At 41.9% G+C, this 26,191-nt stretch overlaps 1 protein-coding gene across 1 annotated transcript in view; it reads right to left on the bottom strand.

The window, feature by feature from the left end:
• The window catches only part of elp2 (elongator acetyltransferase complex subunit 2), a gene marked incomplete at both ends in the record, with an annotated part of 119,795 nt that overhangs the window by 19,647 nt on the left and 73,957 nt on the right, over window positions 1–26,191 (bottom strand). Inside the window, one exon of the mRNA XM_084312033.1 lies at window positions 557–688. Coding sequence (XP_084168159.1) covers window positions 557–688 — 132 coding nt within the window. The remainder of the gene's footprint in view (window positions 1–556; window positions 689–26,191) is intronic.

Here is a 26,191-nt window from a genome sequence, read left to right as displayed (position 1 = left end):
CCATTCAGCTGTAATTGTTCCCTGCTGGGCCTTTGTTTCATGGTGTGAATTAGTCATTGAAATTAACATTGACATCACATTGAATTCTGGGAAGGAGTGTAGTTCCCTTATCATTAGCTGAATTCACTGAATTCCCTTCAGAGGCTCCTGCTGCAAATTGGTAATGACTGTACCAGAATGTTTGATAGGACATTGATTGAAAACTATCGTCTCAAATTTGACAATTGATGGCTTATTTTGAAGGTATGAATCTGTAATTTTATATTATGTAACAAAAAAAAGGGGGAAATTCTCAGGAGGAGGAGCTATTTAGGTTAGACTTCTAAGGGTTGGATGTTGCCTTCTCAAACTGTAACAACTTTAATAATAATAATAACTTTATTTGTATAGCACCTTTCATACAGAAATTGCAGCTCAAAGTGCTTCACAGCAGTAAAGAAAGACTCGAATCGAATAGAAAAACCGGGAACCTCCGGATTACCAGACGACCGCTCTACCTCCCGGGGCTGCTGTCGCCTGCGTTACTAAATGATCTCACCTCTCGCCGACGACTCACCTCTTGGTCTCGGTTGTGGCACCAGAGGTGCAGCGCCCCGTGGAAGGCGTGGGCCACGATCATGGAGCCGTCCGGACTCATCTGGCAGCCGTAGAAGCCCAGGGTGTTGCCGCCGACCTCGCCGACGCGCACCTGGGACGGCGGGAAAACAAGAAGGGGGAGGCGTCAGTGAGAAACAAGAAGGGGGAGGCATCAGTGAGAAACAAGAAGGGGGAGGAGTCAGTGAGAAACAAGAAGGGGGAGGAGTCAGTAAGAAACAATAAGGGGGAGGAGTCAGTGATACACAAGAAGGGGGAGGGGTCAGTGATAAACAAGAAGGGGAGGAGTCAGCGAGAAACAAGAAGGGGAGGAGTCAGTGAGAACCAAGGGGGAGGAGTCAGTGAGTAACATGAAGGGGATGAGTCAGTGAGAAACAAGAAGGGGGAGGAGTCAGTGAGAAACAAGAAGCGAGATCTCTCCGTGGGAGGACCGGCGAGATGAAGAAGTCTCCGTCTTATCAGCTACACACAAAGGACTATGTCGGGCACTGCTGAAGTCGAGGATATTTATGAAAGGCGAGAATACTTTATACTTCATTTTGAGTTTTAACGAGACGGAAGACGACAGTGGTTTTGGTCGTGTGAGTAATAGCACAGCTCCAGGGCAACGGAACTGCCCCGTGTAGGGGAGAGCGACGGAAGCTGCCCCGTTTAGGAGAGAGCGACAGACAGCTCTCCTGTATGATATTTCATAAAGACCCCGGTTGTGAAGTGAGTGACCCACCATCACCACCACCACCATCACCAACACCATCACCACCATCACCACCACCACCACCACCACCATCACCACCACCACCACCATCATCATCATCACCACCACCACCAGCTAAGTACCTAGCTTAGCTTCAGCTTAGCCTAACCTGAAAAGAAATAAAGGAAGATGCCGGGACTCGGCTCTCCCACAGAATGTACTAATTGCTTGGAGATGAGAAAGAGGATTGTAGAGCTGGAGGCTCGGGTTTCTACCCTGTACCAAATACAGCAGGATGAGCAACTCATTGACTCTATTTATGAAGCTACTACAAATATAGCCAACAATACCATGATTGAGAACTGGCCTATGCTAGTAGCTACAGAACAGCACCACCCAAAAGACGGTCCTTGGCACAACCAAGGAGCTAGACCAAAGCAGTGGATCACCGTCAAGGATAAAAGGAGAAATAAACGATCCAGGACCTCACCCCCGGTACCGCCAGGAAATAGTTTCAACCTACTCTCGGAAACACGCATATCAACACCCAAGGCAAAGAGACATAGAAGCGTAGCTAACAACGCTAACGAAGAAAACAGCGAGCGTAACGGAGCTCACGCTAACGACGCTAATAGCAAGAATACCGGAGCTCACGCTAACACTAGCGAAGCAAACAGCTGGCATGCCGGAGCTCACGCCAATGCTAGCGAAGCACACGCTAACGACGAGACGACGAGGAAAACAGAGCCACTAGCGACACGGCTGGCAAACACGACCCAGACCGAGCGAACGGCTAACAGCGAAGAGACTATCATGCGCCGAGAACGTCGCGGTAGCCAACGCCGAAGGTACGGGACCAGCGTTAACATGCCGACTATTGAGAAGGCTAACAAGGCTTCACCAAGGCCACAGGACTGTGGAAAGAACCGGCAGACTAGGCCTAGCCCAAAAACAAACAGCCCCAAAACTGTTGGAAAGAAAAATGCTAACCTCGCACAGAAAATAGACTGCATACTGATTGGAGATTCCACAACAAGGTATGTGGAGATGGCAAACACAGAAAATATCTGTCTAGACAATACAACTGTGAAAGAGCTAGCCGAAAAACTTCCAACACTAATCAGACCGGGAATAAAATTGTCATTCACTCTGGATCGTTTGACATCCTGCGAAAGAAGACTGGCACAGAGACTTTGAAAGACGATTTCACACGTTTAATGAACACACTAGACAAACATCAGTCTGTGTACACAAACACTGATGTGTCCATCAGTGGACCAATTGCATGCTTTCGCAGAGGACAGGAAGCATTCAGTCGACTCCTAAATTTTAATTCATGGTTAGGGGCTGCATGTCTCGTACACGGCCTGAAATTCATTGACAACTTCAATGTTTTCTGGAATAACCCAGAACGTTTTCAAAGAAATGGCTTCTTCCCAAATCGCTTAGGTTCAAAGCTCCTATCAGCAAACATGCGTCATGCCTTGATGGCCTCCAAGAATATTAAGCTCATACCAGCACGAGAGATAGTCATGAAGGACACAATCTCACCACGAAGTACAGCACAAGACGTCCCGTCCCCGTCCCCCCCCCCCCATATCACACAAGGCCATCTCGTCTGATCAAATGTCCCCGAAAGCACAGTGCAGTCAGTACGGTACAGTATAGCACAATTACCATGCCATCTCTCAAAACATACAAGTAATCATAACTAGCCAATGGCATGGTGAAAAATATACGCCACCAATGCGTTTACCTGCTATTAACCTCAGGGCCATCACGGTCAAACCAAAGCAGACCTCCTCTAAAGAAGTCCAACAAATAAAATTAGCTTTCCTAAATGTCAGATCACTGAATAATAAAACATTCTTAGTAAATGATCTGATTAAAGAAAATAACTTAGATTGCATCTGCCTAGTAGAGACATGGCTAAATAATGACACAGCTACATCAATAATGATAGAAGCTTGTCCACCAGACTATAACTTTTTTCAAATACCCAGAAAAAATAAAAGGGGCGGAGGAGTTGCAGCAATCTTCTCCTCAAAACTCTTGTTTAGAATCACAGAACTAGGCGAGTTCATGTCAATGGAATATCTTGCCATTGAACTAAAAACAGAATCAACTATTATTGTCACAATATACCGCCCGCCTAGACACTCACCAATATTTATACAGGAGCTCTCTGAACTGATCTCACTATGTGTTACCGGATATGATAAGGTGATCCTAAATGGAGACCTGAACATCCATTTTAATAAGAAAACAGACTCCAAAACTATGGAACTAAAAAATCTACTGGATAGCTTTGACCTAATACAGCATATAACAAATGCAACTCACCGGCTTGGGAATACACTAGACTTAGTTATAACAACAACTGGGCTAAGCATAACAAATATCTCAATAACTGAATTACCTCTCTCCGACAATCACTGTATATTTTTTGATACTCAAATAACCCTTACTAAAACAAAAAAAGAAATCATAGTTAAAAAGAGGCTCCTAAACGACAAAGCTGAATCAAAGTTCATTGATCTTATCAGACTACATGAACCACACAATCATGACAGCTCTCTAAATGAAATGGTAGAAAATCTCAATGATGCAATGTCATCTATATTAAATTCTGTCGCCCCATTAAAAACGAAAAAGAAGAAAACTAGAGCCTCGCCCTGGTTAAACTATAATACGGTCAACGAAGAAAAAAGGAAATGTCGTGCAGCGGAGCGAAAATGGAGAAAAACAAAAACCACCATATGCTGTGATATATACAAAGATGCTTTAACTACTTATAATAAAACCATCCGCTTAGCAAGGAAAGATTACTTCTCTAAAATCATTACAGAAAATGCTGGAAACTCCAGAATCCTCTTTTCCACTATTAATGTACTACTCAACACTGCCCCTACACCTCCTCAGTCATCAACGGTTAAGTGTGAAGAACTTGCACTATTCTTTAACAACAAAATAACCTTGATCAGGGCCAGCATTACTCATGATGGAAATAAAGTTGATTGCGGCAAACCGTGCAATGTAACCATGAGAAGTTTCACATGCATCACATTAGATGTACTCTGCAAAACTGTCTCAGAATGTAACTCCTCCACCTCAGACATTGACCCTATACCTACAGCTTTCTTCAAACGGGTATTTAATAGTGTTTCAAGCCCTGTGCTAGATATCATAAACACTTCCCTTAGGACTGGCATTTTCCCGGATACCTTTAAAACAGCAGTTGTAAAGCCATTACTAAAAAAACCTAACTTGGATAGTAATGAAATGGCAAATTATCGTCCAATATCCAACCTACCATTCATTAGTAAAGTACTTGAAAAGATAGTTTCAGTTCAAATAAATTCCTTTCTTGAAGAAAACAACATCTTAGAAGAATTTCAGTCAGGATTCAGAAAATATCATAGCACTGAAACTGCCCTCACCAAAATAATCAGTGACCTCAGACTAAACTCTGACGAGAATAAGATCTCCATCCTTATCCTGTTAGATCTCAGTGCAGCATTTGATACAATCGATCACGATATTCTAATCGATCGTCTTGAAAACCATGTCGGTTTCTCAGACCATGTGCTGGGCTGGTTTAAAACATACATCAGAGGGAGGAAATTCTATGTTAAACTAGGAGATCACATGTCTGATATATACGACAACAACTATGGAGTTGCACAAGGGAGTTGCTTAGGTCCTTTACTCTTCTCCCTTTACATGTTACCGCTGGGTGATATCATCAGAGAACATAATGTAGATTTCCATAGCTATGCGGATGATACACAACTGTACATATCTGCTGAACCAAATGATACAGCAATTAGCTCCATTACAGACTGCTTACTGGCAATAAATAAATGGATGAGTAAGAACTTCCTGAAACTAAACGAGAACAAAACTGAAATTCTAATTATCGGCTCCAAAACTAAAAAAGAAACATTAATAAAGAACCTGGGGGGACTAACCCCTTGGATCAAATCTGAGGTCACTAGTCTTGGGGTTATCATAGATTCAGAACTGAACTTCAATTCTCATATTAGCAAAGTGACGAAAACATCGTTCTTCCATCTCAGAAATATAGCAAAAGTACGACCATTTATTAATCAGAACGATGCTGAGAAGCTAATTCATGCATTCATATCTAGCCGGTTAGACTACTGTAATGCACTTTTCACAGGTCTCCCTAAGAAAACCACAGAGAGGCTTCAGCTAATCCAAAACTCTGCAGCCCGACTGCTAACTAGAACCAAAAGGAGAGAGCACATTAGTCCAGTCCTAGCCGCTTTACACTGGCTTCCTGTAACATTTAGAATTGACTTTAAGGTCCTTCTCCTTACATACAAAGCTCTAAATGGACAGGGACCTAGCTACATCGCCAACACTCTAATAAATTACACACCAGCAAGAACACTGCGATCATCAGCTGCTGGACTACTAGAGGCTCCCAGAAGCAGTCAAAAGAGGATCGGTAATGCAGCCTTTATCAACTATGCCCCAAAACTATGGAACAAACTACCCCAAAACATCAGGGAAGCCAACTCGCTAGACATCTTTAAAAGACAGCTTAAAACCTATCTCTTTGCTCAGGCATTTCACTGATAGATATCTGCTACCACCTAGTGGCAAGAGGAAACATCAGGGATATCCTGACACAACTTGTATTTATTCTTACCCTGCCTACTCTTTTACACTGCCTATCAAATTCATGTGTCGGTTATTGCACTTTTTACTTCTTACTGATGACTATTTTTAAACTGAATCATTTTAAACTATTCTTATTATTTGCTAGATCCAAATGTGAAACACTGATTATTTATGACTATTTTTAAACTGAATCATTTTATTCTTATTATTTGCTAGATCCAAATGTGAAACACTGTGATTATTTGTTCATGAATTACAGGAGTATTACTGAATAGAGAGCCTATTAGGATGCTAGATCCTAATGTGAAACACTGTGATTTACCATATCTTGCTATGCTCGCTCATGCCTGTATTTTTTATGTCCGTTCTATTTTATAATTTTTTGACTATTTTTAAACTGAATCATTTTAAACTATTTTTACTATTTGTGTTACTGAAAACTGTAAGCGGAGAGCCTATTGGGATGCTAGATCCTAATGTGAAACACTGTGATTCTACCTGTCTATCTTTTTATGCTCGCTTATGCCTGTATTTTTTGCTGTTGTGAAGCACTTTGAACTGCAACCTCTGTATGAAAAGTGCTATACAAATAAAGTTATTATTATTATTATTATTATTAATATTTCCTTTGAAATGTAGTGGAGTAGAAAAAGGATAAAATTCCCTAAAATTTAAATACTTGCATAAAGTACAAGTAGCTCGAAATTGTACTTAAGTACAGTACTTGAGTAAACATTTTACTATACTTCCCACCACTGCTCACAGGGATTATGAATTGGATAGATGATGTATCCATCCATAATTGCTGCTCAAGGTAGATATTCCTTTTCCTCAAAATAAGAAACACCCTTTCAAATTAATCTAAATACTGGATGTAAAAAAAATAAAAATAGTCTCTAAGGTCAAACCTGCTCTGTCCTGAAAGAAGTCTACAGTAGTTGCTTATGAAACAGACCAGATTAATCTGGGTTCTACTACAAAATAACTCAAAATGTAAATGTAAATTGTCCCCGTTTCATGTTGGCCTGCTTAGGTTTACCTAGAGTGGACAAAATATGATCTATTGCAATATTTTCCTTGTTTTTTGACGGTATATGAATTTGGTTTTTCTTTTTTTTAAACTTAAATTTTTATTAACAGTTTTAGACAGACAACACTTACAAAAAAAATAAAAAATAAAAAACTAACATCACAATAAAAACAAAAAGAAAAAACAGTGCACATAAATATTTACATGGGTATCATGGTTAGTTGTCTGGTTCCCCTACAGTTGTTTTCTAGGTACTTGATACAAAGGCTGATTGTGTATCTCCCTTAAACAGGCATAAACAGGTCATTCCTACTCAAAGATGATAAATACTGACTAAGGCTTGTATGTGTGATCTGGGTCCAGAGACCCTCCTTGAGCTTCTTTCTTCCCTTATCCTTCGTCCTTTCTTTTTTTTCTCTTGTTTATTAACTTTCACTTTGCCTTTTGGTTCACCCATACACAAACCACATCATCCCTGAATATTAATATCACACCGTTAAACAGACATAAATAATAAAGTATAAAAACATTCAGCAATTGTAATATCCCAAAAAACAAAATAGAAAATACTAACTAAAGCACAGGTGTGTGACATGGGTTCATAGACCCTCCTTGAACATCTTTCCTCCTTTACCCTTCGCCCTCTTGTGTTGCATTTGGTTCTTCCTCTGTGATGTCGTTCTCGTTCCTTTTATAATCCTCCCACTTTCCCCATCTTTCCCCACATTTCTCTTCCTGTAACCTCAGCATGTGTGTTATCCTTTCCATATCCTGTATTTCTTCCACTATTCCTACCCATTGTGCTATTGTTGGTGGGTCTTCCTTGTACCACAGTCTCGTTATTGCTTTTCTGGCCGCTATCAACATTATCTTTATTAAATATTTGTCCCCCCCTTGTATTCCCTCGTGTGTCAGGTCTCCTAAGTAAAGCACCAGTCCTGTTTGTGGTAGCCCGTATCCTAATATTCTGATCATTGCTTCCCCTATCTCCTCCCAATACCCCTTCAGCTTCTGACATCCCCAGAATATGTGCGTGTGATTTGCCCCCTCCTTCCCACACATCCTCCAGCATGCTCTTTGTGTTGGTGCATATTTTCCCTTCAGCTCTGGGGTTATAAAGAATCTGATTATGTTTTTTCATCCAAATTATTTCCATATTCTCGATCCTGTTGTTGAATGTTGTACCTCGCATATGTTCCCCCATTCCTTCCCTGTTATTCCTATCTCTAGTTCTCTCTCCCATTTCTCCCTTATATAATCGGTCGTGTGTCCCTTGCTGGTCATTATAGCCCGGTACAGTGCTGATATTACCCTTCCTTTCCCTCCTTCGTATGCCCTTACTATCATCCTAATTATTCCATTCTGTTCTTCTTCCTTGTCCCCTCTTATTTCTCTATTATAGTAGTCTCTAATCTGTAGATATCTGAAGTGGTCCTTGTTTTCTAGTCCAAATTTCTCCTTTAATTTTTGTAGTGTTTGCATTTCCCCCTTCTCTATCATTTTGCATATCGCTGTTGCCCCCCCCCCCTCTCCCACCTTCTGAATCCATGGTCTAACCTCCCTGGTTTGAATCTCTTGTCATGTGCTACCCATCTCAGGATCCCTGACTGCTTCTCCAATTTGTGTGTTTTTACTACTCTGTTCCATATGTTCAAGGTGTATTTGGTGATTGGATCTAATAGTCCCTCTTTCTCTTTAAATAGTTCCCTATCTCCCACCAGAGCTTGAAACTTGTATCCCTCCCCTTCTTTTTCAATGTCTTTCCATCTTGCCTCATATCTGTCGTTACACCAGCACGTCACTGCTCTCAGTTGTGCTGCATAGTAATAATCTTGTAGGCTGGGTACTGCCATCCCTCCCTCTTCCTTTGGTAATTGTAGTGTTTTATATCTGACCCGTGGTCTTCTCCCCGCCCATATGAACCTCGATATCAGTCTGTCCCACTCCCTGAATTGATTCTGTGGTATTTGTATCGGTAGTGACTGGAATAGGTACAGTAACCTTGATAGTATGTTCATTTTAATGACCTCTATTCTTGAATTGAAGTCCAAGGGCATTACTGTCCATCTCTCTAAGTCTCTCTTGATGTTCTGATTTATCTGTGTATAATTCGCCTCAAACAGTTTCTCCACCCCTCTCGTGATGTTCACCCCTAAGTATTTGAATTTGGTTTTTCACTTGGAAATGAAAGTGATTGACATCTTTTTGATGTATTTTTTTTTATCTACTTTTTCTCCTCCTTTTTCTGTGATTTTTTTCTCCCCATCCCAATTTACCTCTTGTGCCAATTCTCCCTCCCCTGTCCGGATCGTTGCTCGCATATGCCCCCCACTGGCCGGATGTAGGGAGGATAGAAGCCTTGCATCACATGTCCCCTCCGATACATGTGGAGGCAGCCTGTCACATCTGTTCACCTGCCAGCGCGGACTCTCATTTGGCGAGGTGTAACGTGTGGGAGGCTCACACTGCCCCCGCCATTTTCCTGACTTTGCTGTGCAGGCGTCCCAACCGACCTGTAGGAGTCGCTGTTCACAACGACCAGACTACCACCCTTCGACTTCCCACCCGCTCACTCTGCCAATTGAGTTAGTATGGCGGCTGGCCCAAGCCGGAGGCAACGCCGACAGCCGGATTCGAACCCGGTGTCTCTTGCGTTGGTGACGAGCGCAATGTCCGCTGTGCCACCCAGCCGCCACTGATGTATTTATTTTTGTAATACAATTGTGATGGTGCTTTTTCAATTCAAAGGGGTTCATTTTAATCAAAGATTGCATCCATATTTTTAGATTGACTTAAACAATACAGGCATAATTGTATGGTTGAATATGTATCTTACATATCATTGACTACGGTATAGTAAAAGTCCATACCATAACCTTCATATCTGCTATACTGCCCAAGCCCTACTCTTGACATTTGTGGAGAAGAGTAGCTCAGAATGTAGAAGAAATTAAGAAGATCTCAAGATCTCTCTCTATCGCTCAGTGAGCATAAACATCTGTTTCCCAGTCTCCTTCCAAACGCCCTTAATAACAAACAGCCCTGCACCACAGTCCAAAACAGCGGCTTGAGGCACGGTAATCAGATCAGATCAGGCGAGCCAAGATGAGAAATTATGCAAAGCAGAAGTTATTAGAGGGGAATAAATTGTGTTGTTGTTTCTCTCTTTCATTTTATTATCCTTTTTTTTAAGGGGTAATGGAATACATTTGTCTGATGCAATAATGAAAGCAATCACAGTGCAACATTACAAACAATTATGGAGAAAAGACTGGAGACCAATGGAGTGAAATGTGAACCAATTGGATTCAGGGCCTCTGACCCCTGTGTGATATCCAGTGGGCTGTGATCATATAGACATTATAGCCTCCCTCTGACCCCTGTGTGATATCCAGTGGGCTGTGATCATATAGACATTATAGCCTCCCTCTGACCTCTGTGTGATGTCCAGCGGGCTGTGATCATATAGACATTATAGCCTCCCTCTGACCCCTGTGTGATATCCAGCGGGCTGTGATCATATAGACATTATGGCCTCCCTCTGACCCCTGTGTGATATCCAGTGGGCTGTGATCATATAGACATTATAGCCTCCCTCTGACCCCTGTGTGATATCCAGTGGGCTGTGATCATATAGACATTATAGCCTCCCTCTGACCCCTGTGTGATATCCAGTGGGCTGTGATCATATAGACATTATAGCCTCCCTCTGACCCCTGTGTGATGTCCAGCGGGCTGTGATCATATAGACATTAGTGTTGTAGAACTCGAGTCCGAGTCCTGGACTGATTTTCAAGACTTGTGACTCGACTTGGATTTGAGCACTGATGACTCGGACTTGGAAGGTGCAGACCATGACTCGGACTTGTTACTGTAATTGATAATAAAAAAAATGTGTTGTTGTGATAGGCCCTAATCATTTGGCATAAGATATTGATGGCTAGTGCATTTGTTTGGCTATTGTGTCACAAAGTAAATAAACTCCCTTTGAAACGGTGACCACTGTGTCATTTATGTTTAAAGGTGTCATGCAGTGCTATTCCTAGCACTATTTGGGCAACTTTACACACTTCCTGTGAGTCTATGTAACACATGTGTAATTTTTATTCCAAAAATAATCATTGTTTTATATTTCTAATCTTGTACTCAAAACCAGCATTTTTCAGCCTCATGAAAGCAGGCTATTATTGGCTTGGCTCCACCCACACTTTGAGTGACAGCCACCCACCAAATAGCTCCGCCCATCTCCCCGTCATTCCATCCAGGTGGAGGTCTTATTGATTGATTGATTGATTGATTGATTGAAAACTTTATTAACAGATTGTAGAATGGGTACAATACAGTACAGCTCAATACACACAATTGTTAAGGGGATGCAGACCAGAGAAAGACTTTCGTCTTGTTTACATCAGGGTCCCCCCTTAGGTTTCAGGTTACATACAAATATGGTATGTCATAAATATAGAGATGTAGCAGTACTGTCTATCTATATATATATATGTTACCACTATTTGTAAAAGCCACAACCACGTTACCATATTTGTAATAATGTAAATCATTGTGTCGTTGTACATATTGTGTATACACCGTTAGAAGCTAACATAGGTTCCATCACTCTGAGAGTCCATGTTATGAACTATTACCACAGATATTTTCAGTTTTCAGGGTTGATCTAACAGTTTTGATTATGAAATCTCAGTCAAGGGTACCACAGGTCCTCTTCTCAGACCTGTGGGGCAAAGCACTGCACCATGCAAGCTACATGTCGCTGCATGTTGATCAATAGTAGCCCACTCGGTGCATCACAGTGGGCTACTATTGTGCTAACAACATGCTGCGACGTCTAGCTTGTTAGCCGGCATGAATACCCGATTTAAAATGGTTCTCTCCTCTTTGTATACCTTTGTCCTCACAAGTATTCTGCCAGGGAACTTATGGACACGACAATAGTAGTAGTTATAAGGTGTTTGAGCTTGTAACGTTAGTTAGCTCATAGCTATCGTGGTACACGAGAGCTATGAGCTAACTAACGTTACAAGCTCAAACGATAGCTATGAGCTAACTAACGTTACAAGCTCAAACACCTTATAACTACTACTATTGTCGTGTCCATAAGTTCCCTGGCAGAATAATTGTGAGGAAAAAGGTATACGAAGAGGAGAGAACCATTTTAAATCGGGCATTCATGCCGGCTAACAAGCTAGACGTCGGGGTATGTTGTTAGCACAATAGCTACCAAGCTAAGCTACGTTAGCTTCTAACGGTGTATACACAATATGTACAACGACACAATGATCAAACACCTTATAACTACTACTATTGTCGTATCCATAAGTTCCCTGGCAGAATACTTGTGAGGACAAAGGTATACAAAGAGGAGAGAACCATTTTAAATCGAGCACTCATGCCGGCCGACAAGCCGGACACCGCGGTTGTTGTTAGCACAATAGTAGCCCACTGTGATGCACCGAGTGGGCCACCATTGATCAACATGCAGCGATGTGTAGCTTGCATGATGCGTGTGCAGTACACAGGTCTGAGAAGAGGACCTGCACATGATAGCAACCGGGAGCGTCGCGGAGCATTCCTAGATCCACTTCAACCAGCCGAGCGTCGGGAGCTCCAGCAGCTTGTCGATGTGCTAATAGCCTGGAGCCAGCTACCGTTAGCTTGCAGAGGCTATTAGCACACCGACAAGCTGTGTAGCCAGCAGGCTGAATGCTCCGCGACGCTGGTTGAAGTGGATCTAGGTAGCCAGCAGGCTGAATGCTCCGCGACGCCCCCGGTTGCTAACGCCGGCCCCGGCTGGTGCTAACTAGCTAGCGATCGCTCCCGAGTCCCGAGAGCTAACGCCGGTCTGTCTGTCGAAGAATGGAGGCGGGCATTACTAAAACCACAGAGCCAATCACATCACCGTGCGCTATAAACAGCGCCCTGTGACGTGCACCAGGTCGTCAAATCAACATGACCTGATTTACTAGAGGCAAACAGGGGATGGGCTGTAGCTGAGGAATTCGTCAATATAGTATTTAGGCCCAAAAACACATTGATACGAACTCCTATTACTATAATACAATGCTAGAGACTGAAAAATGACATTTATAACGCATAGCCCCTTTAAAGTAGACCTTTTGTTATTTGTATGTCAGCTCTTTGACTGCCAGAGTGGAGTGGACTCAACCTCGATGACTTGGGACTCGGACTAGGGTAATGGGGACACGACTCAGACTCTTTTTGGTGACACAGACTTGGACTCGAACACTGGGGACTCGAGACTCGACTCGGACTCGAGATTTAGTGACTCGACTAAAACACTGATAGACATTATAGCCTCCTCCTGGCTCCTGTCCAATCCATAAGCCGGCACTGAGAAGCCAATCACATTTAAAATGATCTGTAATCACTGCCCACGCAAGAGTAATGCTAGCAATTAAAAACCTGTCCATGCCGGGATTGTCGATGCTGAAGAATAATTATACATCCCCGCCCCCCACACACCCCTACCATAGACAGCCTATTGTCCTCCAATACTTAAGTTCTGTCTACCCTCACCAACCCCCGCCCTCCCCCCCCCCCCCCTCCTCCTCACCAACCCTCCCCCCCCCCCCGGGCCATCCCCTCTCTCCACTATAAAGACCCACGTCTCACTAGGATACGCTGGGTCATCTCGCCATAACGCTCTGTAATAAACCTGTGTTTATCAAGTCTATCTTTGACTATCTACACTCATTTATCGGATTAATTTCCCTCACATCGCCAACTGTTTAAAGAAAACACAATGTTTGTGCGTGCGTGCGGTCATGTTCGCTTCCATTCATTGTGCTAAACTAGGCTAACGTGCAGCCAGATGGCTTTCTAGTGAACGCACAGAGAGGAAACTGGTATCCATCTTCTCGAAGACAATAAACAAATTTCCCAAAATGTTGGTGTGTTCTTTTAATAATTTAAGCTCCCATCTGAACAAATATCTCCCTTTGATTTTTCTATTAAGCATCCTTCACAGGTAAGAGAGACAACAATATCCGTCAATCGCTGCACGTTCTTCATCTTCTGATTATGAAGTTCTGTTTGAGGTGCAGCATCTGTAAAGCAGTTTTTAACACAGAGAGATCCCGCTTGGAAACGGCAGTGTCGTTACAAATATGGGATTTATTAAAAGCCTCTTGCGATCCACACTTCACCGCTTGTCTGAGGGAAGCAACAGTCATGACTGGAGGAGCAAGAACACTTTAACACTATACAGTATACCTATTTATTAACCTATTTTTTATTTAATTTTTTTATCTTTTTCCCCTTCCTTTTTCCTCCGATTTTCTCCCATCCCAATGTTAGTCGTTATGCCAATTCCCAATCCCCTTCCTGGTCGCTGCGCACTTACCCCCCACAGTCGCTCTGGGAGAGTGGAGGCTATCACGTGCTTCCTCCGACACACGTCTAGCCAATCAACCGCTTCTTTTCACCTGGCAGCGCGGACTCTCACTGAGAGGGTGTAACGTGTGGAAGGATCACACTACCGCCCTTAGATCCTATCCGCGCTGAGCAGGCGCCCCGACCGAACTGTAGGAGTCGCTGTTTACAACGACCCGGACCCACCCCGCCAGCTTTCCCACCCTCTAATACTGCCAATTGTATTAGTGTGAACGGCCAGCCAAGCTGGTGACAACGCCGGAGCTGTGAGCTGGATTCGAACAGGCGAATCCAGCGTCTCCGGTGTTGGTGACGAACGCAATCTCCGCTACGCCACCTGACCGCCTTCTATTTATTAACATCTTAACAGGTGGGCTCTGGCTGCATTTTTCACCAAACATATAATATATAATGTTCGAAAGCTCTATTTTGCCGTTCGAACGCCACCTCACTCGACCAAATCCGTGCATCGGTTCTCGAGTTACATGGAGATATGTCAGGCGAGTGTCTTTTTACGCACTGCGCGTCAGATGACCACCCTGGACGCTCCAGAACTGGCAATCATACGCTGATGGCGAAAATGATTGGTCAGCGTTGTAGCCAATGAGTGTACCTTTCCAACGATACCCCACATGGGGGGGTGCGAATACAAACGAAAACCACAAGTGAATCACACTTCAGAATGAATGGCTGTGGATGGGGAAATGGATTTTGGAGAGCTTTTTTCTTTGTCGCCGGTTATACTCAGACGTCTCTCAAAGACCCATTTCTGAAAGAATTTTTATAACATTTTGACCTGTACTACATAAGACTTCAGGCTATGGAACCATGCTTATACTTCTATGTTGGAATATGGAATCTTGTAACCACTACAGAAAAATTTGAGTACACAAGTTCAAGTTCAACTCAAGTTCAGACCTCTGTTACTCTATTGCATTAGCACTAAAAGTGATTTTCCTTTTTTGCATTAGTAACTTCAGAATGTTATCTTTCAAAAGAGACGAGGCTCATGCATGTGGTATAAGTATAAAGCTAAGCTTTGCAAAAAAGTATGCAGTCCTCAAGTTCAAGTAATTTTTTTTCCACTTTTCTGGGTGCTTGTTAAGAGGTTAAAGAGATTTGCACTACATCCATACCTCATTTTTGCATTTTGTTTTACATTTTTGCACCCAGCATGTCTGCATTTTTACTGCATTGTACTTAGGTTGTACTTTAGTTTGTATATTGTATATTTGTTGTCTGTTGTTCTATTAACACTTTGAGTGCCAACGACGAGATTAGTCGTCCTAACTCGCCATGCGTTGAGTGCCAATGACGAGTTTTTCATCCATCCAGCCTGACGTTATCATTGTGAATGGGTCTGAGCTCGAAAAGGGCAAATACCGCCGCCTATCGTCTCCCGGATGGTAATGCACATCATTGGATTGGATTGGGTGGCCATGTGCATCAGAAAAAAAGTCCGGTCCGGGGTTTTCCCATCTCTGGCAAGCAGTATCGTGTTACCAGATTGACTGAGGACCCTCAGAGCAGCGTCGATTATGTGTTTCGGACTATAACGTTGGATCAATAAACGCGATCAATATTTGGAATGACGATCAGGAATTGGATTAATCTTTTTGCAGAACATCTGATGTGAGGTAAGGACTCTATTTTACCAGTATCGGGTTAAATCAGATGTTTTTTCCTCAGCCATCGCAGCGTGTCTGTGTGTGTGTGTATATGACGTTAGCGCTGACCAGGTCATGGATAATAGATTTTTCAGCCCGCTTCTCTAGCGTGCATAAGTACACATATACTATCGATAATCTAGCGTTTATTTGAAAACTATTCATAAATCAGCCGAAAAATGACAACGTGTTTTGTGTATTCCACTAAAGAGCTATTATCGCGGATTTCTCTGGAATCACTAGAAATCTTCAAAACTATACTCGTATTCAAAACGGTATAAAACGGAAATGTACAGATGAAAAAACAATCCGTTTCGTACATGTTGACTGCAAGCAAGTCATTGATAAGCGACGGGTGTATTAGACCCATAGCCATAATTTAAGATATAGTTTAAGCGTTCGCAAATTTCGTTCTCCCATTGACTTCAGCGCTGGCACGGAACGGCCATATATGGCCAAAGGGGCGTGGCACTCATTGTGTTAAGTGTTATGAGCGATGCACTGCTCTGTTGTAAATGTTATTGTATCTTATTATTTTTATTGAACTATTTGATTGCACTTTTTTACTCTGTCTATTATATTTTATCATTTTTATTACTGCCTATTTTTAAACTGAATCAAACCGTAAACAGAGAGGCCTATTGGGATGTTAGTCCTAATGTGAAAAACTGTGATTTACCCTTACCATGCTGCTACTTTTTAATATTTTTTATGCCCACTTTATGTGTGTAACCAATGATGTTTTATACGTCTGCACTTTATGTTCATCTTATGCCTGTATTTTATTTTTTTACTGCTGTGAAGCACTTTGAACAGCAATTTATGTATGAAAAGTGTTATACAAATAAAGTTGTATTATTATTATTATAATACATCTTTGCTATGTTTTCTATGCAAAATAGTTTTCTTCAAAGTAACTAGTATCTGATGGGTTCGGATAAATGTAGTTGAGTAAAAAGTACAATATTTTCTTTGAAATGTAGTGGAGTGAAGGTATAAAGTTCCCTACAATGAAAAGTACAAGTAGCTCAGAATTGTACTTAAGTACAGTACTTGAGTAAAAGTTAAAACTGCTTAGTTACTTCCCACCACTGCATCTAATCGCTCTCCTACTGCAACTGCATTTTGGGGTAGAACACATCCTAGCCTACTACAATAACCTAGGGGTCCGCAAAGACGATTTAAAACTAGAAATGGTAACAACAGCTGAGGTTAGGGCTGGGGGGCGATATGACCTAAAAATAAAAAATAAATTCGCTTGAGCTAAAAAAAAAAAAAATAGAAAAAATAAACGTTTTTATTTATCAAACCAAGATGAATGTCCCTATTGGGATTGAAGTGCAAACCTAACTTTCACCAATCTTCACTTACATACATACATATATATATATATATATATATATATATATATATATATATTAGGGCTGTCAGTTTATCGCGTTAATTAGATTAATTAATTACACAGCAAATTATCGCGTTATGAAAATTAACTCAAAATTAATTACAAAAAAAAGTTTTTTTTTTTTCTTTTTTAATAATATTTTTTTTGTATCTCATTCATTCCATACGAATGTAGAATACACATTTACAGACTTTTTTCTTTTTTAATATGGTCCATTTGCATGTTCTTGGTATCTGATTCTAGGGACATCTATGAATCTCAGGGAATGTATTCCCAGTGTCAGAAATACTGTGGGCTAGATCCACAAAGAATGGATTGCACGGTGCAAGTTGCACCCTTACTTACAATTCATTATGAATAAAAAATGGGGGACCCTGATGTAAACAAGACGAAAGTCTTTCTCTGGTCTGCATCCCCTTAACAATTGTGTGCCGTACTGTATTGTACCCATTCTGCAATCTGTTAATAACATTTTCATTCAATCAATCAATCTGCGCGGTGATTGATTGAATGAAAATTTTATTTTGAGTAAATTGTAATGAACCAAATGAGAATATCAATACATTTTTTTGTATCTTTGACTGTGAATAACACCATGCTCAAATTGACCAGACCTGAAAAATCTAAGCAAATTAATAGATGGAAGATGATTAAACAGAAGGTTTTGTAGATACAGTACTGAATTCTGCCATCCGGACACATGCAATTTGAAATATGAATAATATTGAAAAATATCAGGCATAAAATGGTTATGCGATTAAAATGCGATTAATTAGATTAATTAATTACAAATCCTGTAATTAATTAGATTAATTTTTTTAATCGCCTGACAGCACTAATATATATATATATATATATATATATATATATAATATAAAAGGTTACTCTTGATCAAACAAAGATGAATGTCCCTATTGGGATTAATAGTGCAATAACTAGCTTTTTCACCATACTTCACATAAAACAAATAAAAGGTGCCTCTTGATCATTAAACAAGAATGAATTTCCCTATTGGGATTAATAAAGTGCAAATCGAAGTTTCACCAAACATCACTTTTTGTAAAATAAAAAATTAAAATCGATTAAAATTTTTCAAAATCGTCCAAAATCATTAATTCGAATTAATCGAAAAATCTATTAATCGCCCAGCCCTAGTTGAGGTACTCAAAAAACTGAGAGCCCTCCAACCTAACAAGGCCACTGGCCATGGCAACATCCCCTCCAAATTCCTCAGAGACTCAGCAGCCGCCATCACCCCAATCATCACAAACATAATAAACCTCTCCGTCAGTCAACGGTCAAAATATTCCCAAAGGTCAGTGAATTCCACGACCACAACACCAGAGGGAGCTCCACAAATCATGTTCAACCCAGATTCGGCTCAAACAAGGGACTAAACACGTTTCGCAATTATGCCACAACAATGTGGAACGCCCTACCCACAGCTGTAAAGGAATGTGACTCACTACCCACCTTCAAAACCACTCTCAAAGAGCACCTACGGGAGACTGCAATTCGAAACTGGCCCCTGTAAATGTCCAACCCCCCCACCCCCCCCCAAACCACCTCCAATGTACAATCCCCCCCCCCCACCACCTCCAATGTACAATCAATCAATCAACCGATCAATCAATCTGAAGCTGCTGAAGTTACTTTTCACCAGTACTTTCATTTCCCGGACCGGCCCTGGTTCTGACCGCCTCAGGTCCCGAGGCGCTGGGAGATAAACCGGACCCAGAGGGCAGATATATTCAAATCGATAGCGGAGAAACCACACTGCTGCCTCAGCAGAGCTGCAGTCTGTGCCCCCCCCCCCCCCCCCCCCCCGCTCCAATCATCTAATATCTCTTCCATCATTAATTAGCTTGTGTCTTATACGATATGGAAGTTGGTTGTAAAGAAATACGAGTAGTTATAAAAACAAAACAATAATAATAACAACTGTGACAATTAATTAAAACCAGAGATGATGTAGAAACTTAAGCCCATCGTCCTCTTTTAACCTGTATTGAGCCGGTAAGTTGATTGAGAATGTGTTTGTTACAGCAATGACCGGAGGTAGATCGCAGAACACACGCACACCCATAGGAAATCTATTGTGTTTTTCTTTTTGCCCTATAGAACCAATTTGTTTGGGCATTTATGTGCATCTATAAGGCAATTAATAAGGTTCCATGGTTTTACATGGGGCGGCGTGGCTCAGGGGTAGAGCGGGTCGTCCAATGATCGAAGGGTTGGTGGTTCGAATCCCGCTCAAGCCCATGTCCATCCCACTGCCGTTGTGTCCTTGGGCAAGACACTTAACCTACTTGCCTCGTATGAATGTGTATGCATGTGAATGAATGTTGGTGGTGGTCGGAGGGGCCGTAGGCGATGATTATTCGCCACGCTTCCGTGAGTCTGCCTCAGGGCAGCTCTGGCTGCAATTGTAGTTTACCACCACCGGTATGACTGTGTATGAACGAATAATGGACTCTGTAAGCGCTCTGGGGTCTCTGGGGTGTCACGAAGAGCGCTATATAAATCCAATCCATTATTATTATTATTATTATTATTACACGTGTATACAGTAACAAATAAAAAAAAATTAAAAACGTGTCGACCTTGTGGTGTCACTTTGAGGGAGTCTCTCACTCCAGAGTTGAAGGGTCACGGGGGAGGAGATATAGGGGAGTAGTAAGTGTGTGTACGAGGTAACCTGAAGGAAACCTGTCACGCCGATCATTGCATCGCCTCTTCCTTTGACTTCTACAACCTCACATTAACGTGAGAGATAAAACACTATATATATACACAATAATTACATCGTACACGGCTAAGTGGCGCAGTGGGCAAGGCGCTCGCCACTAACGCAGGAGATGCTAGGTTCGAGCCCAGCTCTCGGCGTTGCGTCCGGCTTGGCTGGTCGTTCATACTAATACAATTGGCAGTATTAGGGGGTGGGAAAGCCGGTGGGTGGGGATCGGACGTTGTGGACAGCGACTCCTACAGGTCGGTTGGTGCGCCTGTACAGCAGAATCAGGAAGTATCGGGGGCAGCGTGAGCCTCCCACGCGTTACTCCTCGCCACTGAGAGATCGCGCTGTGCAGGTGAAAAGATGCGACGGCTGCCTCCTCGTGTACCGGAGGGGACACGTGATGCAAGGCTTTGTCCACATTGCAGCCGGCCTGTGGGAGGCATAGTCTAGCAACGTTCAAGACAGGGGAAGGTAGAATTGGATAATACGACATTTGGATGGGAGAAAAATAGAAAATGCGGAGAAAAAGTAGATAAAAAAATATAAAATTACATCATACAGTAGCAGCAGGCTCTATGCAAATGTAAACAATTATCTCTCTCAAAACCACATAGTTTAACCTGACCTACACTACAACATTGTATATAGTACGACACAGAGGTTAAGTCTGCACCACTGTAACGATAATCCTTGATAATCCTCTAAATCTGAAGGAGCTCGGCTGGTCATCAATACGCCCGTCCCCCAAGAAAACCACAGAGAGGCTTCACAGCATCCAAAACTCTGCAGCCCGACTGCTAACCAGAACCAAAAAGAGAGAGCACATTAGTCCAGTCTTAGCTGCTTTACACTGGCTTCCTGCAACCTTTAGAATTTACTTCAAGGTCCTTCTCCTTACATACAAAGCCCTAAATGGACAGGGACTAACTACATCGCCAACAATTACATCGCCAAAGAGAATTATTAAGGACTCGAGCCACCCGAACAACTGCCTCTTTGAACTGCTGCGGTCAGGCAAGCGATACCGGAGTCTTAAGGCGAGCACAGAAAGACTCAGAAGAAGCTTCTATCCCCAGGCCATCAGGCTGCTAAACGAACAATAATCACTATGCAACAACCATCAAATGCACACAGCACACACACCCACACGCACACACTCACTTTAAACAAACAACACACTGCAGCACCCACTCTCCACACTTTAGATCACACAAACACACTTACACTTTATATTTATTGATAAAGGATTTGCACTACAACTCGTACACCTACTGTGAATTGTACCTAAATTGCACCTCGTCCCATTTCTCCATTTCTGCCTTGCACTTAGGGGTGGGAATCACCAGTTTCATCATGATACGATACGATATAGATTCTTTGGACAACGATACGATATTTGCCGATATTACAAAGTCTCTCACGATACAATACGATACGATTAGATTCAGGTGCCTGCGATCGATATGAGATGATATCATATGCCCATTTAACACAATCGGTAACATTTAGATCAACAAAAAAAAGGTAATGAAAATATCATTTGACATTTGTATTTTTGAGCTCTTCCAGACATTTAAAGGAAAATCAATCTATTGTTTTTAATACAAATAGACCTCCTGTTCACTGTAAAGTGCCACGTTTTTATATATTGAGCTTTAAACTTTAAGCTAAATTTTTTGGAACTCAAAACTCACAACCTCCCTCTCCCAAACCGTTCCTACAACAATTTGTTGATGTTGCATGATCATGTATAGGCCTACATTTATTATGTATTATATTGTTTATGTTTAAATAACATTTAAACATCAAACTCCTCTGACCTCATCTGGTCTTTCCAAAGACGCGCGCACACACACACAGAAAGGGAGAATGCTATGCTGTAACATCTACACACACAGAGCTACTGCTGTTGTTCTTGGGCGGATATGAGACTCGCCACAGGATTTTCAAAATAAGAGTATCGATATGAATCGATCTTATTACATCACATCGATCCGATTCGATTGTTGATAATTACATCGATGTATCGATCTGGATCGATGTATCGTCCCACCCCTACAGTTGCACTATATAGTATTGTATATTAGTACACTGCACAGTATTGTATATTGTATGGTAACTCAGTTACGTATATTCTGCATCGAACATTGTACATATGTCTAAACTGAACACTGTGACCTAATTTTTTTTTACTTCTAATTTTACTATGTTATTTTATTTCATACTTATCTCGTCTTGCACAGTCTCTGGAGCGCAACAGTAAGAAGCATTTTGTATAAAAGTATTCTGTACTTCTGTATGACAACTATTAAAGAAACTTGAAACTTGAAACTTGAAACTCTAAAAAATATATAGTACGACATAGGGGTGTAACGATGCATCGATGCAACGAAATGCATCGATCTTAATGTGACGATTCAATTGTATAGATTTGAAAATGTTAGAATAGATTGTAATCGAAATAAATCTTTATTTTTTCTTTTAAATGTATGTTTATTTTTCTGTGTGTATTGTTTTTATTGACCTATAGTCCATTCATGCTGAGTGAATCAGTTCCCCCAGCCACATTTGTGTATTCAAATTTTTTTTTGGGAATTAACTGATAGAAAATGTATCGAATCGAATCGTGGTCAAATTAAGAGATTTCATGATGCATTGAATCGTTGCCTGAAGAATCGTAAAATCCAATTTAATCGTTGTGAGGTCGCATCGTTACACCCCTCGTACAACACAGAGGTTAAGTCTGCACAACTGAAACGATAATCCTTGCTAATCCTCTGAGTCTCAAGGAGCTCGGCTGGTCATCAATGTGCCCGTCGTCCCCCGAGCTGAAACATGGCAGAACTAATGACGGCAATAAAAGGTAGGCCTTAACTTTGAGTAGCCCGCTGAAGGTCTCCAACGCAATGAGTCTATTCACACCACAGTAACACCGGCATTTCACACAGCTGTCTAATGATGATCCGTACGCTCAAAGCCTCACTATTACATTTACTGTACATTTTGTCATTTAGCTGAACGCGTTTATCCAAAACGACTTACAAGTTCCGTCATCAAACAGTGTTGAAACTTGGGTACTGCAGTGTGCATATAGTAGTAGAGACATATTAGTATAGTAGGAAGAGTGCATGATAGTAGAAGACAGTAAGAAGTTTAAGTTACTAATTGATTGATTATTATTGATTTCAGGAAGATTCGATAATCAGCCGAAAAATTACAACGTGTTTTGTGTATTCCACTAAAGGGCTATTATCGCGTCTTTCTCTGGAATTACTAGAAATCACCAAAACTATACTCATTAAAAACGGTATAAAACAGAAATGTACCGATGAAAAAACAATCCGTTTTGTACATGTTGACTGCAAGCAACTCACTGATAATCGACGGGTGTATTAGACCCATAGCCATAATTTAAGATATATTTTAAGCACTCGCAAATCTCCCATTCCTCCCATTGATTAACACATTGACTGCCGTTCACGTAGATCTACGTTTCTGTCGCCCGGCGGTTGAGTGCCGGAAAACGTAGATCTACGTTTCTGTCACAGTATTTCTTTTATTATCTATTGCCATTCATAATTCAGCGGGGCACCTTGTGCATACTGTTCTGAGTGTGTCTGAGCTGGCAGACGGTATTATACCGCCCTCTGCCAGTAATGCACCCCGTTAGAAATGGGTTGGTTTCTTTTCTCTACCGAGCTACGGCATGGGGGCGGGTCCTAAACACTCCGGCAAAACACACGCTTGTAGGGATGCTTTGGACTACTGACCCCCCCCCGCCCGTTGAAGAGCAATGTCCAACAACGTCGGAGGCACGATCGCTGTGGATAACTGGAATGGCGATGAGATTATTGGATTTTTTTTTTTTTTTCATTACTTCAGAGACCAGGTAAGGACACCATATATGAAAGCTTGCGTTGATTTGATATTTATTTCTACTGCGATTTAAGCTATCTGTGTTATAGCTGTTTGGCTGTTTTCCGTTGGGTTGCAGGAGGGGGGGGGGGGGGGGCGCCGGTCTAAATCACATTGCATGCGTGCACGACAAAGGATAATAGTGATGATCTAGCGTTGATTTCAGGAAGATCCGATAATCAGGCGAAAAATTACACCATGTTACACAAAAAGAAAAGTTGAAAACGCTGTTTTCGTGTCTTTTCCCTGGAATTGCTCAGAAGCGGCCGTACTATGTTCATATTCAAAACGGTATAAAACGGAAATGTACGTTGACCAGAAGCAGCTCAATGAGACTCGACAGCGTTATTAGACCCATAGCTATACTATCAAATATAGGTTTAGGTCTATAAAGTACAACTATGTTTACATGGGGTTAATGGACGGCACGGAAGTGGCTAACTCAATGTGTTAAAGCGGTGGCGCTCTAGCGCCCTCTCGTGCACTTAAGCGATGGCGTCCATCCAATGAGTTAATGTTAAAGCAGAAAAATTATATATATATATTTTTAAATATCAATACTCATTGTGTGATATAATATCAGCATGCAAAATATTGCGATGGGGGATAATAAAGTCGTCGCATCAGGAACGCTCAGTGTGCAGACTCCACTTCTCCATTCTGTTGTTCAATCTCACTCCGGGCACTACGAGGAGGATTCTGACGTCAATATATCATTGTAAAACCAATGTCCATATCTTGGCAGGATTATTGCAGAAACATATTGAGACCGATGGGAACGAAAGGTGAGCGATGAGACGAGTCCATCGATATCCTCTGTTTTGTATTGATATCGCATGCAACCGGGTGTGTACTGTGGGATAATAACCCCCCCCCCTCAAACAACAACCCCCAGTCATGTTCCAACCCTCCCCCGTGCACCTCGTGTCTCACCCGACGCCACCCCTCCCCCTCTCCCCTCCCGGAGAAAGACGTCTCACACCTTCAGCCCCCAACCCATGCCCTCCCCCCCTAGGGCTGGGCGATATGGCCAACATTTTTATCACGATAACATTTTCATATCGTTCGATATCGATAATTATCGATATTTGTATTGGTATTAAAAAAAATATTTTAAATTTTATTATTATTATTTTTTAAAGTTTTTTTTTAGCGTTTTTACAGCTTTTTCATGGTGAGACATGACCAACAGAGGAGAGGGTGAATGGGAGAAGTGGGGAGGACATCCAACAAATGATCCCCCGGGAGCGGGAGGCGAACCCCGGACGGCCGCGTAGGTGTGCGAGGCACTATGCAGTGCACCACGAGGGCGCCCCTTATTATTATTATTTAAACAACAAATGTATGTTTATTTTGCAGCAATTCTTTGTCGTTGCCGCCATCTTTAGTGCTACAGCCCCTCACACTCCAGTTCTCAGGCTGCAGCTGGTTTGAAAGCGAAAGTAAACCGGCTTCTCTGCTGGCTGTGGCTCCAGGGGAGTTGAACAGTTCTGGCTCTGCTAGTTTCTTTTCCATCTTTTGGCGCTTTTTTGGTGGACAAACCACCGCACATGTGCACCGTGACTCGTGACTGGAGTCTAGTTCTGCTAGCACACATAGCCTACTGTGTACAGACGGTTTCAAACTGTATTTTAAATTAGAAAGCAAACAAAATAAATGGACAAGAGAAAAATAAATCTCAATTTGGTCAGTATTGTCATTTGGACAAGCAAAGCCATTACTTTAAGTTGCAGGCAAGAAAGACAAGTCTGTCCACTGTCTCTGGTTTTAAAGCTGCCCTGTTGCAGGTCACAATACAAAAGATAAATATATATATTTTTTTTTATTATCGATATTATTTTTATTATCGATTATAAAAATATATTGCGATAATTATCGTTATAGTTTTATCGCCCAGCCGTATTCCCCCCCCCCCCTTCCTTATTTTGTCCCTCTCACCTAATGCCACCCCCCCCCTCTTTCTAACTCACCCTAGTCCCCTCCAATCCTGGACCTGGGCCATTTTACCCAGAACCTCCAGCTCTCACACTATAAAGGCTGATGTCTGACTGGACTCTGGAGCTCACCTGGGGACACCAGACCACTGTCCTCGTTG

The sequence above is a fragment of the Notolepis coatsorum genome (genome assembly GCF_963971535.1).
Source record: "Notolepis coatsorum genome assembly, chromosome: 4".
NCBI classification, from domain to species: Eukaryota; Metazoa; Chordata; class Actinopteri; order Aulopiformes; family Paralepididae; genus Notolepis; species Notolepis coatsorum.
This window is presented reverse-complemented; position numbering and strand designations above follow the sequence as displayed.